General features: G+C 34.6%; 1 protein-coding gene across 2 annotated transcripts in view; it reads right to left on the bottom strand.

The window, feature by feature from the left end:
• Window positions 1-1,808: 1,808 nt before the first annotated feature.
• The window catches only part of LOC126881873 (anillin-like), a 136,175-nt gene continuing 123,883 nt past the window's right edge, over window positions 1,809-14,100 (bottom strand). For both annotated transcript variants that reach the window (XM_050646521.1, XM_050646522.1), the window contains exon 20: window positions 1,809-2,082. In XM_050646521.1, coding sequence (XP_050502478.1) covers window positions 1,980-2,082 — 103 coding nt within the window. In that variant the 3' untranslated portion in view covers window positions 1,809-1,979. The remainder of the gene's footprint in view (window positions 2,083-14,100) is intronic.

Below are 14,100 nucleotides of genomic sequence, written 5' to 3'. Positions count from 1 at the left end.
ACCCGCATTTTCCGAGAAAAATTTTCGTCCGAGCAGATCGGGAAAAACACGTCTCTATGCAGAATTTAATCACGGTGAATTTTTATTTGGGTGTTTTTGTTGTAAAATTAAAATCTTCGGAGTTATAGAGCAATAATTGAAAAAAACACGATTTTCGGGCGCCATTTTGTTTATAAAAAAAGTAGCACACTATCTGAGGACTTTGCATACCTATATTATTAATATATAGGATCTTATAATTCGATTCCAGCAATAAAATTGCTGGTAAATAACTTTTCCCAAAAATGGCCTATTCTCCGATAATCAGCCCAGACTATAATATTATGAGTAGAACATCAACAGGAGCACAGGAAATATACGCAGAGTTAAAAACACAAACAAAAATGCTGGGTCTGGAAATTAACACAGAAAAAACAAAAATAATGACTCAGACGAGAAGAAATATAGTCTCACAAAACATTATACATGAAGATGACATTGAAACGGTTGGAAAGTTTACATTACTGGGAGTAGAAATATATGCCGACGGATCAGAAGATGGAGAAATACGGAAGAGAATAACGCAGGCAAACAGAGCTTATTTTACCCTCTCCCATATATTTCGGTCTAAAAGTGTCCACCGAAATACAAAGATGAGAATCTATAAAACTTTAATTCGACCAATAACATGATATGGCAGTGAAGCCTGGGTCCTGAAAGAAACATCCAAAAACAAACTCGACACATTCGAAAGGAAAGTAGTGAGGAGAATACTAGGACCTGTGAGGGAAAACGGAATCTTCAGAAGTCGATACAACAACGAACTTTATCAACTTTATAAGGAAGCACCGCTGTCAGACTTCATCAGAATACAGAGATTGCAATGGGCCGGACATATGTGATAAGAATGGGAGAGGATAGGCTACCAAAAAGAGCACTGAATGCTAGAATGCAGGGAAAGAAACCGGTTAGAAACCCAAGAAAGCGCTGGGAAGACACAGTAAACAGCGACGCACAAGCCCTTTTAGGAGTCCGTGTATGGAGAAGAGCAGCCATAGACAAGCAAGGGTGGAGGCAAAAAATAAAGGAGGCCAAGGCTCAATTTGGTCTGTAGTGCCGTAGAAGAAGAAGGGACCTCATCGAAAAGATTACAATAATTTTCCTCAAGATAAGTTAAAGATGCGATTACGATTATGAATGAATAAATGTTGTAGGTCCGCTCATACATCGGAGTGACGGCTACAGCTTGTATGTCTCGTCTACTATTGGGACCATGCAAGTTCGGCAAAGCGACACCTATTTCTACGCTCTGCAACTTTATTCGCACTTTTAATTACATTGGCCAATTATATTAGTCCTGGTTACTGGATAATTGTCAAGGCCATAGTCCAAAAAAATAATAAGAAAAAATAAGATTCAGGTTATGTTATTAAAACGTAAACAATTGTACGTAGTAAATAAAATTAGTTATTAAAATGCAGTACTGCAAGCAAAATACAATTAATTAAATTTACCTTTATATAATAATTGCATATCAATATTGTGCAGCAACATATAATTTTTCTTCTTCAATGTCAATAGATATGAAATGTACGTCAATTTGACAATATGAATTATTTAAGAAAGTTGCAATATTTCTCCCCTATTCGCGCACGATCGTTTCTCAATTCCCTTCCAAGTACTTGCACACCGCGAATATTAAATATCATGAAGAATAGGGTGTACCTTATTTCGAAGTATAGAAATACATTCATTCCAACTCCACGACGTGCCAGGTAATTAGCAACGTCATGGAATTTGAGTAAATCGGAAAAAACCAAACATGAACCGAAGATAAAATATGTTTATTCCAATATAAACTGCTATAAAAATAAAATACGTTATTTCATATATTACTTAAAATATAACACACTACTATAAAAATCATTCAAACAATATTATGGATTATGGACAGGCCATTAACAATTACAAAGCGTAAAATTAAGTGTTATAAATCAAACTTATTGCTGATTGTTGCCCCACATTCTTATTGCTGTTAAGGCAGCGTTGAACTTTGTGCACCACTCTATCCTCTCCTGTTTCGTATCTGCTGAAAGTAAGTGTCTAGAACAAAAATCAATCATAATTATCGTCATTGAGATTAAAATATACACAGTTTCAAAAGTTATGCATCACCCAAAATTTTCAACATTATTAATTATTTTCAGATTATATTATTATAGATCATTTATAAAAAAAAGTATCAAAACGTTGAAATATACTTTTTGTTTTAAAAGAGATACTGTTTTTTAATAAATTAATAAAGAATTAAAAACTAAACAATTTATTTAACAATTTTAATATCGTGTATTTCTACCAAGGGCATCGATGCAAGCCTGAATTCGAGCTCTAGTACTGTTAACAAGTAAATCATTTGCTGTAGCATATTCTGTCATTCTTCTCTACAGGCAAACGTAAGTTCAGGATGGGTTCTAAGAGGATTCCTTCGGGCATGAACAGCTTTGGAGAGCACATTCCATGCATGTTCAAAGGGGTTCATGTCTGGAGACATCGCAGGCCACTCGCTTGAGTCCTATGTGGACGTTACCATCCATAAATGCCCACACCACATCCATCAATATTCAACCACAAGCTCCTCACCATAATCTCACATGAGATTCTAAAATCCGTGTGATGTACCTTTCAAATTTTGATTCAAATTTACCGCGCTGTAATGCTTGTTTGTAATTGGTCCAACCTCAGAAGATTTTGACACTAATGACATTTATCAAATTTTCACTTTTGGCATTTCATAGGTTAATTACGACTTTTTGTGTTTTCTGCGTTATTCCTTTAATTTCTAGATTTTTAGTCTGCTATTATATAAAAAGCAGTTGTCTTTAGAACTCTTTAGCGACGTATTAATATAATATTTATGGATTACCGTTAAGGGCAGACATAATCAACCAAAAAAGAAGATGTATTTGGTGACGTTTCTAGTGACTTTCTAGGGTGTGAATCTGTCTTTTTAGTTATAGACCAAGAGGCTAGCGTCAAGCGAAACGTAGAACAGGGGTTACTGAGAGGGTATCAAAGTTGCTTTCCTACGAAGGTAATTATTTCCATTTACTAAGGCTGAAAATCAGTACACACATTCTAAATTAAATATAAAGAAAAGTTATTATAGTCGGTCAGCTGTATGACGGGACAGAGCCGGTCGGTCGGCCCCAATAGTCGATTGAGGAAATGAAGCATTTTGGCTCGCAATTTTTTCGTCCAGCATGGATTTACTTGAAATTTTCACAGAAGGTAGGGAATAGTCCAAGGATCATTTTATGTATCACGCCGCTATTATACGCTAAAACCTTGGGGGTGGTTGCCACCCCATCTCGGGGTGGGAGACATTTTAACCATGTAATTCGATGGAAAAAGTGATTCTAAGTAAAAAATGTTTTTACATTTTCTTCGTAAAACGAATATTTTTGAAGTTATTCGCGCTTGAAAATATCAGTTTTTCGACTAAAAAACAGGGGTGTAGTGGAGCGGGAACGCGTGGGAACGGCGTTCCCACACTGGTTTAATTTACTAAAAAAAAAATATTATAGAATGCCTGATTACACTTTCCCCGAGATTATATCTACCCCACTTCACCCTAACAAATAAAATTAAAATCACTTACGCAAGTAGATAAAATAATATCTTAAAAAATGTGTGAGTGGGTGAGTGCATATATTGATTTGAGGCATCAGCCCGCACCCATGCACCATACCTACCCGAATTTCAATATTCTAAGGGCCGGTTGTTCGAACGCTAATCAACAATGATGACTATCAAATATTTAATTACTGTCACCAAAACTGTCAATGTCAACTTTTATTGGGTTGCTGAAAACATAATTGATTAAAATTATGAGATTAGTTAATCAATTAACATAACAATTATTAACATAATTGATTAAGTAATTTTATAATTATAATTAATTATGTTTTCAGCAACCCAAACAAAGTTGACATTGACAGTTGGGACAGTAATTAAATATTTGATAATGATCATTGTTGATTAGCGTTCGAACAACCGGCCCTTATTGTTTTCTTAGATTAAGATTAAGTAGGTAGTTCGGTGACACAACTTTGCCGTCGTGTCATCGTCGGCGCGGTGATAGCCGGTATCCGGGGCGCAGTTTAGCCCCCTCCCTCTTTCACGTGCGACAGAGAAAGAGGGGAGCGAGTAGGAGGGAAGGGGTCAATACCGCCGTCAAAGAAAAATCAAAAAACACTGTTTTCGTTCTTTTCTAAGCAACCAAATGAAGATAAAGGTGAAGAAGTAAATGATTTCGGTGTATCTCTTTCAGGGAAAAATTCTACTTCTCTTCGTGTGTCTTCAGATGAAAAAAGTGATTTACAGGCAGGAACTGAAAGTAATTCTTCTGTAAGTTCGTCTTCGAATATGCATGAGCATGATGAACAAAATAAATCAGAATGGCCTTCTATATGGACTATTGATATGTGGGAACGCAAAAAAGAAGCCTTCCCATGGTTGGGTTGCAAAAACGGTTCATTAGGCTGTACATTATGTAGCACCGTTTCTCATCTTGGTGCTTTTAAAAGGGAACGTACATCAATTTCTAAAGAATGGTGCACATTTGCAATAACATTCAATGGGTCTAGTAAGTCTGCCCAACTTACTTCCCTAAGAAAAAAAATTTTTCTTCACAAGCAATCATCAGCCCACTTGACTGCTGAGAGCATAACCGCTAAGGCGAACGAGGAAACTATTGAAAACGTTTGTGATAAAATGAACGTTTCCAATCTAGAATCTACAATTAAAGTATTTCGATCAGCTTACTATTTGGCAAAAAATGATAGGCCCTTTTCTGATTATTCTAAACTTTTGCAACTTCAGAAAATGAATGGTGTAGACATTGGTGTAGGATTACACTCTAGATTTAGTGCAACTGAAATCATTGACCACATTTCTCATGAAATGAAAAAGCGAATTACTCAACAGGTGAAAAGCATTTCAGGTAAAATTTCGATTTTGATCGATGAATCTACAAGCTTAAGTGATAAATCTACCTTGATTGTTTATTTAAAATGTGAAACCAGCAAAGATTTGCCACCAAATGTCTTATAGTCGGAGAGATAGAAGCGGATTTTGTGCGTGATAAGTAATATGGAAAAACTATATGGGGATATGTTAAACTAGTTGTGTACATTACTTTCCCCAACGGCCGGAAACCAGAGTTGGGGCCGAGGGTAGATATAAGGGGTCAAAGTCCCGGTTTTTATTATTTTTTTTGTGACGCTCTTGATAGAGATAGTGCACCAAAATTTGGGAATAAGTAGGTCATGACGTAACTAATTAAAATCTCCAGGGGCGGAACGCTGCGTGGCCGACAAAGGGGTGGGGGAAGGGTTGAATATAAAAATTATAATTGGGTTTTTGTGACGTTCCTGATCGAAATAGTGCACCAAAATTTGGGATTAAGTAGACCATGACATAACTAAGTAAAATCCCCAGAGCCGGAAAACAGATTGGGGGACGAGGGTAGTTATAGGAGGTTAAAGTCGCGGTTTTTATTATTTTTTTTTGTTACGCTTATGATCGAGATAGTGCACCAAAATTTGGGAATTAGTAGGTCATGACGTAACTAATTTAAATCTCCAGGGGCGGAACGCTGCGTGGCCGACAATGGGATGGGGGAGGGGTGAATATAAAAATTATAATTGAGTTTTTTGTGACGTTCCTGATCGAGATAGTGCACCAAAATTTGGGAATAAGTAGACCATGACATAACTAAGTTAAATCCTTAGAGCCGGAAACCAGAGTGGGGGACGAGGGTAGTTATAAGGGGTCAAAGTCGCGGTTTTTATTATTTTTTTTTGTGACGTTCATGATCGAGATAGTGCACCAAAATTTGGGAATAAGTAGACCATGGTGTAAAGAATGAAAATCTCCAGGGGCGGAACGCTGCGTGGCCGACAAAGGGGTGAGGACAGGGGTGAATATAAAAATTAAAAGGGGTTTTTTGTGACGTTCCTGATCAAAATAGTGCACCAAAATTTGGGAATAAATAGACCATGACCTAACTAAGTAAAATCCCCAAAGCCGAAAACCAGAGTGGGGAACGAGGGTAGTTATAAGGGGTCAAAGTCGCGGTTTTTATTATTTTTTTTCTGACGCTCATGATCGAGATAGTGCACCAAAATTTGGGAATAAGTAGGTCATGACCTAACCAATTAAAATCTCCAGGGGCGGAATGCGGCGTGGCCGACAAAGGTGTGAAGACAGGGGTGAATATAAAAATTATAAGGGGTTTTTTGTGACGCTCATGATCGAGGTAGTGCACCATAATTAGGGAATAAGTAGGTCATGACGTAACTAATTAAAATCTCCAGGGGCGGAACGCTGCGGGGCCGACAAAGGGGTGGAGACAGGGGTGAATATAAAAATTATAAGGGGTTTTTTGTGACGTTCCTGATCGAGATAGTGCACTAAAATTTGGGAATAAGTAGACCATCACATTACTAAGTAAAATCCCCAGAGCCGGAAACTAGAGGGGGGACGAGGGTAGTTATAAAGGATCAAATTCGCGGCTTTTACTATTTTTTTCTGACGCTTATAATCGAGATAATGTACCAAAATTTTGGAATAACTAGTTCATGACGTAACTAAGTAAAATACCCAGGTGCAGAATGCTGCTTTTGTGGACAATGGGGTAGGGGCAGGGGCAGGGGTGAATATATAAATTATAAGGAGTTTTTTGTGACGTTCTTGATAGAAATAGTGCACCAACATTTGGGAATAAATAGGTCATGACGTAGCTAAACAAAATATATACGGGCGGAACGCTGTGTGGGGAACAAAGGGGTAAGGGCAGGAGTGTGTATTAAATTTATAAGAGGTTTTTGTGGCGTTCGTGATCGGGATAGTGCACCAAAATTTGGGAATAAGTAAATCATGACGTAGCTTAGCAAAATCTCTAGAGACGTAATGCTGCATGGGGGACCAAAGGGGTCAATATGCAAAACTTTTGAGTGATGATCGTCCTCGAGAATATGTCTGCAATTTGCACAATTGATTCATTTAAATGTCTATGATCAAAATCCAGAAGGGCACAGAGCTAGGTGGGGGTTATTTTTCCTAAAAATTTACCAATTTAAAAAAAATTCCAACTGGACAACATTATATTTAAATAGTTACAGCTATATTTAAAATTTCCTACCGAAATTAAATTTTGAATTTCCTGCGTCATCATCCGCTTGGGTTAGTTCCGACACGAATCTCTTGGAGCGTTGAATTTGATATCCAAATAACGATATTTGATATCCTTGCATGTAACGCCTATGTAACGCCTGTGATTTTTGAGTGAACGGTTGTATTGTTGTATTCAAAAATGGATGAAAACGTTATTGCTTCGTGTGTTCTAAAAATTGCTTGTAACGAAAATGATAGAATTATTTTGTTCAATGAAGATTCTTTAAAATATTGCAGAGATATATTGGATATTAGAAAAGCGTGTAAACTCAAATATCAAGAAATTATTTTGCCGGATTCGGTGAATAATGTAAGTGGTCATCATGGTAATTGTAAAAAGTTTTTTACATCGATTGACAAGGCCATTGTAGAAGCTTACAACAATAAAACTGGATCTTCAGAGGAAAATTTAAATACCGGTAAGTAATTATTGGATAATATATATGCAATATATACCTACTGCAATATACACAGTATCGAAATCAATTATACTTTCAATATAGTTGATTGATTATTTGAGATCCAAATTAATTAAAAAAATAAGGCTTGTCTTGAGAATTGTATAACTGCTGCCATTGCAGAGTTTACACTTTTTCATAAGATTAATAGCTGGTTTTTTGAATTTTTGTCTCGTTTACACGAGATTTTTACGTCAAAGTGACATTAATTAGGTACCAGTAGCAAACCCAGAATAGGTTGATTAAAATTAATAAAAGGTAAATAAATAACTCGAAAAATTATTTAAAATACATGTAAAAATGAAGGTGTAAATAAAACAGTGACCGAAGCTGTAGGTACATAAATTTATAATTTTTAGAAAAAATATAATTTCTGTTAGACATACGGAATAATTGTTTGAACAAAATTCCAAACCATTTAATTTTTTTAAGTATTCGTTTAAAACAATTATTTTGAAATCTATTGACCTGGCGGATGTTTCATAGTAGGTATAGTATATCATTTTTTCCGTGCAAATTGAGTAAATTTGTAACAATTATTACTTATTTTTTTTTATTCATTAATAGATTCATCAATCGACTTTACAACAACCGAACATGCAACGGAAAGTCATATCGAAGAAGACGAGGGATGCTTGTTTTGCGATAAAAGAAGAAAGAGGAGTAAAAAATGTCATCGTGTACCATTACATAAGTCATCAGACCAGTCACTTCTTAATACTATTACTAATGTTGCGAAAGGATTAAATGATACTCTAATGCTTAACAAAATTAGTTCTATAGGCTCGTATTATTATTATCATTTTCAATGTAAGCAAGTGTATGTTTATCAATTTAATGGACCTACTAATGAGCGAACAGTATGGCATGACGTGAGAGATCTGCACAAAAAAGCATTTGAAAAAATATGTGATTACGTTGAAATTAATGTAATTGAAAACAAAAATTCTTATTCTTTGAAAGTGTTGACGGATAAGTATTTAACAATATTAAGTAATCTTGCAAAAGAAAATCAAGTTGACTTTGACAGTAATTTTTTTCAACATCATTTGTTAGATAAATTTATTAACCGGTTTGGTAATCAGATACAAATTATAACAATTTTCAAGAAAAAACTTATAGCTTCTCGAATGAGTTGTAACATAAATGAGAGCACTTTTGGCGAAATTACCGATTTGGAAGAACAAACTCGCGTCGGCACTAGGGTTAGAAAATCTATTTTATCTATTAACAAAAAACGTCTGCCTAGAAAATTAGAGACAAGTCACCTGATTGCCGGTGAGTGCGATATAGATGACATTCCCGAGAATTTGATTAGTCTTTTGCGATGTATAATAACTAATAATGATTCAAGAAGGCTTAAAAGCGAAAATTGTATGAGAAAAATGTATTCTATAGCCTGCGATATAATCTATGCTGCTTCTGACGGTAAAATTAAAACTTCTAAACATATAACATTAGGTATGACTTTAAAAAGCATAACTAGTAGTCGTAAAGTAGTTGACATATGTAATAGATATGGTCATTGTTGTAGTTATCACACTATTGAAGAACTAGAAACGGAAGCTACTTTTTATGCAAATGATAAGTCAGTGATATGTCCTTTAAATACAGTTTTATTACCAGACTATTGCACGGGTATAGCGTTTGATAATTATGATAGGTATGTAGAAACTCTTAATGGGAAAGATACATTGCACGATACTGTTGGAATTTTGTACCAAAATATCGAGGAAGGCCATGAGATGAATTCTGCGGCAAATAAAGGAAATTTATCTCCTTTGTGTAAGAGGCGAAGAACTTTTGATGCAATTGCTCCTGAAATTCAAAATTATAACAAAGCTCTGATTTTCAAAGATACCTTGTTACCACTAGAAAGTCCATTACGGAATATTACTTCTAGTAATGCCAACTACATGAAAAAAATTGACTTTTTATGGTTATTATCTCATTTTCTTGAAATACCAAATACACCTTTATGGGTTGGTTTTAATAGCAAAATTATTAGTGATGATAGTACCCAGCAAAGAGTAAGTTATTTAACACCCATAAATCTTTCTCCAACAAATCAATCTGTCGTATACTTAACATTAAGACAAGCTCAACAAATAGCTTCAGAGTGCAAGCAAAATTACATGCAAGTCTCCTATGATTTAGCTATTGCTAAAATGGCTTTGCAAATACAAAATATTGAAAAACCTTTATTTGACAACGTTTTCATTCGCTTGGGCGATTTTCACATTATGATGGCATATTTTCACGCTATAGGAAAATTTATAGACGAATGTGGGCTTACTACTTTGATGGTTGAAGCAGAACTTTTAGCTAGTGGCTCAGTGAACGGCTTTATCTCTGGAAAACATTTTAATAGATGTAAGCGTTTATACCCTATACTATATCTTACGTTCCATATGTTGCATTTTGATCAGTTTCTGACAGATAATGAAATAACAATTGATGATTCCATTCGTGAGTTGCTTGATACAATTTTTATTGAAAAGGTATCTCCCCTTACTTTTGAGAATGAAGATTTATCCAAACTTATTAAAAAATACATAGCGTACAAGGAGAAAACTGTGGCTGGTGACCATGGCTATACCGCTCAATTTTATATAATTTTAATGAACTTAATACAAAATTATTTAATTTTTTCGCGCAGTATTCGTACCGGAGATTTTGATACATATAAATATATAATTCCAAAATTAAATGACATCTTTTTTCTGTTCAATCATCAAAATTATTCCCGCTGGCTTTGTAAATATCATGATAACTTATTAAATTTAGATAAAACCCATCCAAAACTTGCTGTAGAATTCGACAAGGGAATGTTTGGCATTAAAAGAACAAAAAATATTTTTTCGAGAATACCCGTTGACTTAACGTTAGAACAGACAGTAAATGCTGATGCTGCACGTCGTTTAACTGGAGTAACACATTTTACTAATTCTATATCAGCTAGACAGCGTTGGGCTAAAAGTAGTTGCATTCGTACAACAATCGTTTCTCACGTGTTAGATTTTACAGGTTTAAAAAAATGTCAAGATGTAACTTCTGATTTGGAAAAAAGTAAAATAATTATATCAAACAAGCAAGTTAAAGCTTCTATAAGAACTATTAACGAAAACATGAATCCCTTCAAACACACTGAAATAGACCATAAAAGTTTATTCAATATAGCAACCGGAAAAGCAACAACATGTGACGTAAGAGATTTTCTTTTAAATATCGAACTAAATGGTAAAAATTTGAGAGAAACTTTTATTAAGGAGTGTGCAACATCTGAAAGCCGATTTGAACAACCTATTGCAAAAAATAAGATTCTGAATTTTGCATCAGCTCATGTAAAAAAGAAAATTATTGTAAACAACAAGGTGCATGAAGTGACTTCAAAGAGACTTGTTTGGTCGGTTACTTTGCATATCGTTAACTAATAATACAGATGTAGAAAAAGCTCTGACCTATCCAATAACACCGGTTCCAATGTCTATGTGCCAAATGGATGGAACAATTTGCAAGACCAAAAAATCTTTGTTAGTTGAGTGTCTACATATCTCAAATGGTACAATACCTTCCTGTTCTGAGATTGACGTAATCGACGGTTTTTATATTCTTCATTGCCTTGTCGACATACCCCAAACATTTGGTAACATAGCCAAAAAATTTTTAAAAAAAATAACCAATACTACTGCTTTAGAAATTCATTTAATCTTTGATCAATACTTTAAGCCTTCAATCAAAAATTATGAAAGAAATTTAAGGGGTAACAATGAAGCTGAGCGCAGTTTCAATATTACAGGTCCAAATCAAAAACGTCCTGTAGATTTCTTGAAAGAATTGCGTAATAATAAATTCAAAGAAGCATTGGTGAACTTTTTCTTAACATTTTGGGGAAAAAATGAGGTAGCACCCTTTATTGGACAAAAAAAACTTGTCGTTAATTTCTACGAATGCCATACATTTTTAGTTAATGCTGTTGGGAATGTTGAAAAAGTTGTGGTACCTCATTTCAGCTGTCCTGCCCACGAAGAGGCTGACACCAAAATTGTTTTTCACATTTGTCAAATTCAAAAAGATTCCAATATTACAGTAAAATGCTCAGATACTGATATACTCGTAATTTTATTAAGCAATATGCATAATTTAAAAAGTAACTCAAAAATTTGGATTGAAAGTGGAGTAGCAGGAAAAAAAAAGTTCATTGATGTTTGTCAAATTTATAAACAGTATGGCGAAATATTATGCAAAGCTTTAGCAGGTTTTCACGCCCTAACAGGTTGCGATTATAACCCTAGTTTATATAGAAAAGGGAAAAAAAGGCCATTCAATGTATTAGTTAAGTCAGAAAGATATCAAAAAGCATTTTATTCCCTTGGAAATATTGATCAAGATCCAGATGAGGTTTTTAGAGTTATAGAAACTTTTATTTGTCAACTATATGGTTTAGCTCCCACAAAAAAGATTGTTGATCGGGATGTGAATTCTATGCGATATAAATTATTTAACCGTCAATATAAGATGAATGATGTCGATGAACCATTTTGTAAGAAAAAACTAAAAAACTTTGATGCCTCAAGTTTCCCACCTTGTAAAGTTGAATTATATGAGCACTTTTTAAGAGCACAATATATAACAAATATTTGGCTAAATGCTCATAAATCAGTTCCAACAGTACTCATTCCTACTGATTATGGATGGAAACTGGCTGATGATAATTCCTATAAATTTAATTGGTTTAAAGGCCCACAGTTGCCAGAATCTATTCGAGATATTGTTATAGGGGATGATGAGTCTGAAAATGAGATGGATGATTTTGAGTGTGAAAGTGATGAAAATGATGATAATAACGAGTCTGATGATAATAATATTAGCGGTGATGATGACTAATGTAATTTATATGTATTGTATAAAGTATATCTTTAAGTAAATTTTTATATATGTTAAAAGGCTACATCAGCGCGTCATCAAGACGAAAAACGCCTTCCAAGATTGCAGCTTTTGTTTTGAATATTTTGTCGGGTTATTTGACACACATATACGTACTATATTAAAGAATAGCGGTACACAGAACAATTTGAAAAATATGTTAGTATGTGGAAATTACTCTAAGTATAATTAAATAAAAGAAAAACAAAAAATTACACTATCTTCGAATAAACTTTTTATTCCATGCCTAGATTTTGTGTCACATTGGAACTACATACTAAAATCGTTTATCTATAACAAGAAATTGAACTTAACTGACAACATTTAGCAACATAGAGAAATAGTCACCGTTATCACAATGACTAATTACAATATTGTACTTTCGTCTTTGATAGTGTCACCTACTTCCGAGGCACTGTTGCCAAAGGTTCGCAAAACTTTCGAAAAACAGTGCGGCAAAACTTTCGCTCGAATTAATATTAATTACACACTGATGTAGCCTCTTAGTACTTGTAGATGTAAATAAAATTACATTTTCCAATGAAAAACCATAAATTTTTTCTAATTTCATCATTGTTTTTATCAATTAATAATAAATTTTCGAGAACAATAATTATAATTATTTGCATAAATCAATGTTATAATGTTATTTTGAAAAATATAAAAAAATTTAGTTTTTCTCTACATTATTTATGAAAATATTGTGACACCGTTTTTAACAAAACTAGCTGACCCCACGTAGCTGTCCGCTCTTTTGGATTTTGATTCTACAATAAATGAATTGTGCAAGTTACGGACATATTCTCGTTGACGAGCATCACCCAAAAATTTTGCGTATTCACCCTTGTCCGCCCCCTGGAGATTTTATTTAGTTTTTTCATGATCTACTTATTCCCAAATTTTGGTACACTATCTCGTTAACGAAGGTCACAAAAACCCCTATATTTGTATATTCAACCGTACCCACCACCCCTTTATACCCAAGCAGCGTTCCGCCCCTGGAGATTTTAGTTAGTTATGTCATGATCTACTATTGCCAAATTTTGGCGTACCATATCCATCACGAACGTCACAAAAAAACCCTATAATTTTTACATTCACCTCTGCCCCCACCCATTTGTCCCCCACACAGTGTTCCGCCCCTGGAGATTTTACTTAGTTATGCCATAATCTAATTATTCCCAAATTTTGGGGCACCAACTCGATCACAAATGTCACAAAAAACCACTTATAATTTATATATTCACCCCTGCAGCCCCACCATTGTCGGACACGCAGCGTTCGCCCATAGAGATTTTACTTAGTTACGTCATGAACTAGTTATCCCCAAATTTTGGTGCACTATCTCGATCATTAGCGTCAGAAAAAAAAATAGAAAAAACCGCGACTTTGACCAATTATAACTACCCTCGTCCCCCACTCTGGTTTCCGGCTCTAAGGATTTAACTTAGTTATGTCATGGTCTACTTATTCCCAAATTTTGGTGCACTATCTCGATCAG

Source organism: Diabrotica virgifera, chromosome 3 (assembly GCF_917563875.1).
Source record: "Diabrotica virgifera virgifera chromosome 3, PGI_DIABVI_V3a".
NCBI classification, from domain to species: Eukaryota; Metazoa; Arthropoda; class Insecta; order Coleoptera; family Chrysomelidae; genus Diabrotica; species Diabrotica virgifera.
Note: the sequence above shows the minus strand (reverse complement) of the source record. Positions and strands in the feature narration are given on the sequence as shown.